Source organism: Mytilus edulis, chromosome 13 (genome assembly GCF_963676685.1).
Source record: "Mytilus edulis chromosome 13, xbMytEdul2.2, whole genome shotgun sequence".
Taxonomy (NCBI): Eukaryota; Metazoa; Mollusca; class Bivalvia; order Mytilida; family Mytilidae; genus Mytilus; species Mytilus edulis.
This window is the reverse complement of record NC_092356.1, coordinates 36317807-36323029: the sequence shown is the minus strand read 5'-3', so window position 1 is coordinate 36323029 and position 5223 is coordinate 36317807. Positions and strand designations below refer to the sequence as shown.

General features: G+C 30.9%; 1 protein-coding gene across 1 annotated transcript; it reads left to right on the top strand.

The window, feature by feature from the left end:
* The first annotated feature begins 961 nt into the window (after positions 1 to 961).
* Positions 962 to 2147, top strand: LOC139500278 (uncharacterized). Its single transcript, XM_071289020.1, has 2 exons — positions 962 to 985; positions 1806 to 2147. Exons 1-2 carry the CDS (start codon positions 962 to 964, stop codon positions 2145 to 2147), a joined length of 366 nt encoding a protein of 121 aa, XP_071145121.1.
* The last annotated feature ends 3076 nt before the right edge of the window (positions 2148 to 5223 follow it).

The following is a 5223-nucleotide window of genomic DNA, read 5'->3' as shown; positions in this document are numbered from 1 at the left end:
ATTTTAGCTGTATCGGCTTTGTAATTAGTAATTCATTTTAGCAAATGTCCACCCTTGTGCACTGCATTCATGTATTGTAATGTATTCCTATGTTACTTTTATAGGGTACAAACCCAACTATACTGTACTTAAGGGTAATTGTTCGTGCATACCTCGAGAATAAAGAGAACATGTTGCAGTTCAAGAGATGACTACTTATCCTGCACCATAAAAGTACTATATGTAAGTTTAAGAATTTTGAATAGGAGTGCATGTCCATTGACTTCTTACAAGTGTTGTTATTGCAGATTTATCAATAAAATGTGCACCATTCACTTGTTTACATTAATCAGAAAGCTATTTGAGCTAAATTTGATGCAATTACATCATCCGTCAATTATCCGTATACAGATCATAAGTGAAAAAATTACTAAATATCTTTCAAAATAAAGGCAAATGGTAATTAGTTTCTTGAAATGTTAGCAGTTAATTTAGTGACAGTTCTAAGTTGACGATAAAGTTTTGCCTAAAAAACATAATAGCACTTGCTGGACACTTTCTATCATTTTTTTAAAAAGATATAGAACACGAGAGCACATTTGACCACTCAATTACCACTCATTGGCAAATGCATCTTATCTTATAATGGTGACAAGTATAATGGAATTACAAAAACGAAATAAGATTTTCTAATATTCTTAAGGAATGTCGACATGATGAATAATTTGTTTACTCATACACTTCATATTTCACATTTTAGAACTTACGGTTGATGGATAACAAGGTTAAAGAATAATTATAACCCAAGGAGACGAATCCTCTAGAAATGGAAGCTCAAAATCAGTTGTAAACGACTCAAATCATGTTTAAAAGTGTCCAAGGAAGCAGTGTTACATGAACACCGACTCGACTACTAGCATCATATACACAGGGTATTTTATGTTTGATATTGACTATCTGAGTGCTATGCAGCCAGTGGATTATGGAACATTTTGGTGATAAAAGAGTCAGTGGCATCAGTATTTTGTAAAGAAATTCAGAACAGTTCTTGACTTAGGAAGTTGCAAACGATGAGTTAAACATAAGACACTTGACCTTGTTGTAACATAATAATTTTAAATATATGACGAACATTTTGTTTATGAGTAAATATTTGGACACATTTTGCAAATTACAAATGTTATATTTCTAACTTGTCTAACTTGTCATTTTAAAGTTGCTTCAATATTTCACATTTTATTGTACTTTTTTTTTAAATGTTGCCTTTTTTAATCAATTAAAGACGTTTTTAATCAATTAAAATATTTGTTTTACAAGACCACAATAATGTTTCAGAGAATATAACACTTTTTCTGGAACATGTAAAATTGTGTTCCAGTAATATACACTATGTGTTCTGGATATTAACACATATTTCTGGAACACAGTCCGAGCGTTCCAGAAGTGTTACAAGGCTTAGAACGCGTAACGGCATACAATTTTGCTCACAAGGACATGTTCCAGATTCAAACACTAGGCGTTCAAGAAGTACACGCTATCCGTTCAAGAATAACACATAGCGTTCGAAAGATGCACACATGATGTTAAAAACTGGAACACGAAAGTTAATATCTAGAACACTGTTACGTGTTCCAGATTCTAACACTTGGTGTTCAAGGAGTACACACTATCCGTTCAAAAATAACACACATAGCGTTCGAAAGATGCACACATAATGTTAAAAACTGGAACACCAATGTTAATATTGAGAACACCGTTACGCGTTCCAGAAGTGTTACAAAAGGGCGTTCAAAAAGTGTTCAGATTCTTAACACTTTTATTTACAGTGTACTTACTGGGTTGAAGCAAACAGACAGCTGTGGAATCACTACCAAACAGAAGGACCAAGAACAACAAACCACCTAGAAGGTTGGCACAGCGGCTTGAAGAAAGTGATCCAAGTGCCACACCCAAAAATATATACACTACTAAATTACCTCAAAGAAGAACAGGCATTTAACGAGATAACTCTTATCCAGTACCATGCCGGAGGAGTAAGACCTACAAAAAGAAGGAAATATACCCAACTGAACCAGCGCCTTCAACAACTGAAAGATCAACTACAGAATGATGATATTACTGTATTTCAGTTTGCAGACACTGCCTCCTATTTGTTACATTTGAACTAGATTTGTTTAATGATATTTTGTGCTATGTATGATTAAGCTTTAATGGTATTCTTATGTATTGTGTATGCTTTATTGTTGAACCTTCTACAATGTGTGTGCTTTATATTATCAATTGTGTTCCAAAATGCTTGATTGAAATCCATTATCATACATTAATGAAGAAATGAGTAGTGCTTGATGTATTATATTTTATGACTTTGCATTATTTTCTATGTTTACTGCTATTTCATATTAATATGTGCAAAATAAAATATTTGATAATCATTTTATCTTCTTTTTTTTCATATTTTACAAGTTAAATTATTAGTTACCTGTAATTACCTACTTCACACTATAAAACAGATTAATCACAATCAAAACAATTCCCGATTGTCCCACAATTAAACTTCCCAACTGTCCCACAAACATCTTCCCGATTGTCCCACAAAAATTCACTACCTTTTTACCTGTAATTTCAAAAAGTGGGACAATCGGGAAGACACCCAATTTTCGTAGGTGTTGTGGGTTTCAGGTGAAGCACAAATTCAAATGTTCAACCGAATAACATATTTTCAATAGACTGTATACAGAAAGTGACAAAACCACAAAATCAAATATCCATGAAAATGCAAGTTTTCAACAATCCACGAAAATTAATAACCACGAAAATAACTGAATCCATAGTATTAAGTAATAAAAGTACAAGCTGATTCATAATTTTATTATACAATACAAGATAAAGTAACAACTCTAAATAACATTTAACAAATAATTCATCAACAGATCTCTGTGATTAAAAAATAGAGATTATAATGAGGCTGTTTACGGTTTACCACACATGGAATTAATATTGGTACACTCAGATCATATACAAAATACAACAATCATATTTGGCATTAGATTCGGTATAATTTAAAGCATATAATTTTAATTCATAGATATGATAGAGGACTACCGTAACAAAATAAAAGATAATTTAGTTTCTCAGACTGAGAAATCCACATTCCTTTAATATTTTGACTAAAAAAATTTGCACAAAAAATATTACCATTTTCAGGCTTTACTTGAATTTTGGTTCATACCTTTATACAAGTAACTGAGTTTTCAATATCTTGGATGATAAATTGTTTTATTTCTACAGTATAAGTCACCAGATAAAGACGGAAGTTCTACCTACAGACAATCTTCAGACATTTTAATAGCATTAAAGTTTAAACACTCTCATACATTTTGAATGTATGTTTCAACACCAATATACAAAAATATTATATGTATTATTATTCATCATTTTAATAGGACAATTATAAAATTCTTGTATTAAATATTCTTTGAAAGATATTTGACCACAACAAATATAACAGTTTGATAGAAAGAAAGATTCTGTTCTAACAACAGTCCCTGAAATTATAAATACAAACAACCTTACCAAGGTACTACTTTGATTGTTTCCATAATTTTAACAAATAAAGTCATGACTGTGTACTTATTTATTTTTTGTCAGTTCTAATATTTGCGGGTTATAGGGAAATTGTTAACAGTACTTTCTTGGATATTTCTTAATTTGATTACATATTTGTCTAAAGTCTGCATACAAATCTTAAGAGAAATTGTACATTATTGAACACATAATTCAAGGTTAATCTATACCCACAAAATAAACAACAATTGGTACCTAACAAATATTAACGAATCATCAGTACATGTATATGCATTTCTGTTTAACATAATTTCATTACTTGATACAATCCATAAACATCAGATACAAATAACAAAAATTATCGCTATTTTACGAAATTTTCCTTTGATCTTACTGACTAATAGTTTCCTGTCTCAGAACAGTAGAGTGATATGAAAAATTGTCGCTAGAAACTAACTGTGCACATGCCCTATGTAATGAAATAAACAACAACATCGTCATAAGTAAAATAGCGATAAACAGATTATCATTGGTCATCTCAACTTGATTGCTTTTCTCACGTTCACCGTACCGGCCATGCGCGTAGCTACGTTTACGTCAAAACGCCCGGGCGTACACTTGAATTTTGAAAAAAAACAAATAATCGACATAGAATAAGAAAAACTGGTCAAAAGCACATCAGCCTTGTGCTTCTTTTTTCAATGGATTGTAATTTTGAATAAAAAGGGACTAAATTTACTCAAATAGATCATTTAATATATTTATTCGAATCTTTTGTAAAAGTCTGAATCTACTATGAATTCTACGTACTTTTCTTATATTTAAAGCAATTCACTATCTGCTCAGATTCAATATGCTGTTTGTATTTTTGTCGAGCCTGTGATTTATGTCCCAAAAGCGAGACAAAGCGGCGTCAATATTTTGGTTCCGAATGTGGATAAAGTCTTTTGAATGACTCTCCGTGAAATTTTACGAAAGTTGAACAGAAACTGTTTATGATCAAAAGAGTATTCAGAGCAATATAATAATGTACTTATCTTTTACTTTCCCGCATTTTAAGGACAAAATGTATTCTGCATTTAATAAGTGTTCGCAGTTTGGGCTTACACTTTGTTATTTCTCAATTACATTAACAATTGTCGAACCTTCCTCGAATTTTATGAAAATGCTGAAAAAACTTTTTCTATGACTAATGTCTACAGCTAAAATTTTGAAAGCATTTGTTTTCGTTCATTTTTCTGTTCTTTTCTGATAGACAGATAGCCGGACTCTTTTTTACGCAATTAATTGTTTTACATGCTCAATTTATAAAACCTTCATAGATTGTGAAATATTCCAGATCAAGAAAAAAATATCAAAAGAAAATTTTAGATTATTTTTAAATCCCTTTGAAGGAATGAAAAATTGATTCACTTTTTGTGGGAAGAAATCCTAGGTGTTCAAGAATTTTTTTATATTGCTCCTCTTAGAAATATTTTTTTTTTGTGCTTTTCTCGATTGTATGCTCACTCACGGCACCCTTTAAACTTATTTAAAAGTAATATTGGTTTGGACGTTTTCTCTAAAACCAATGCCCATTAGGCTAGCTACCAGTTTAACAGTTGAATACATTAAGATATTACAAAATTTAACCAAAACAAATAAACCATTTAGAATCAAAAGTATGTTGCTATCAATGAT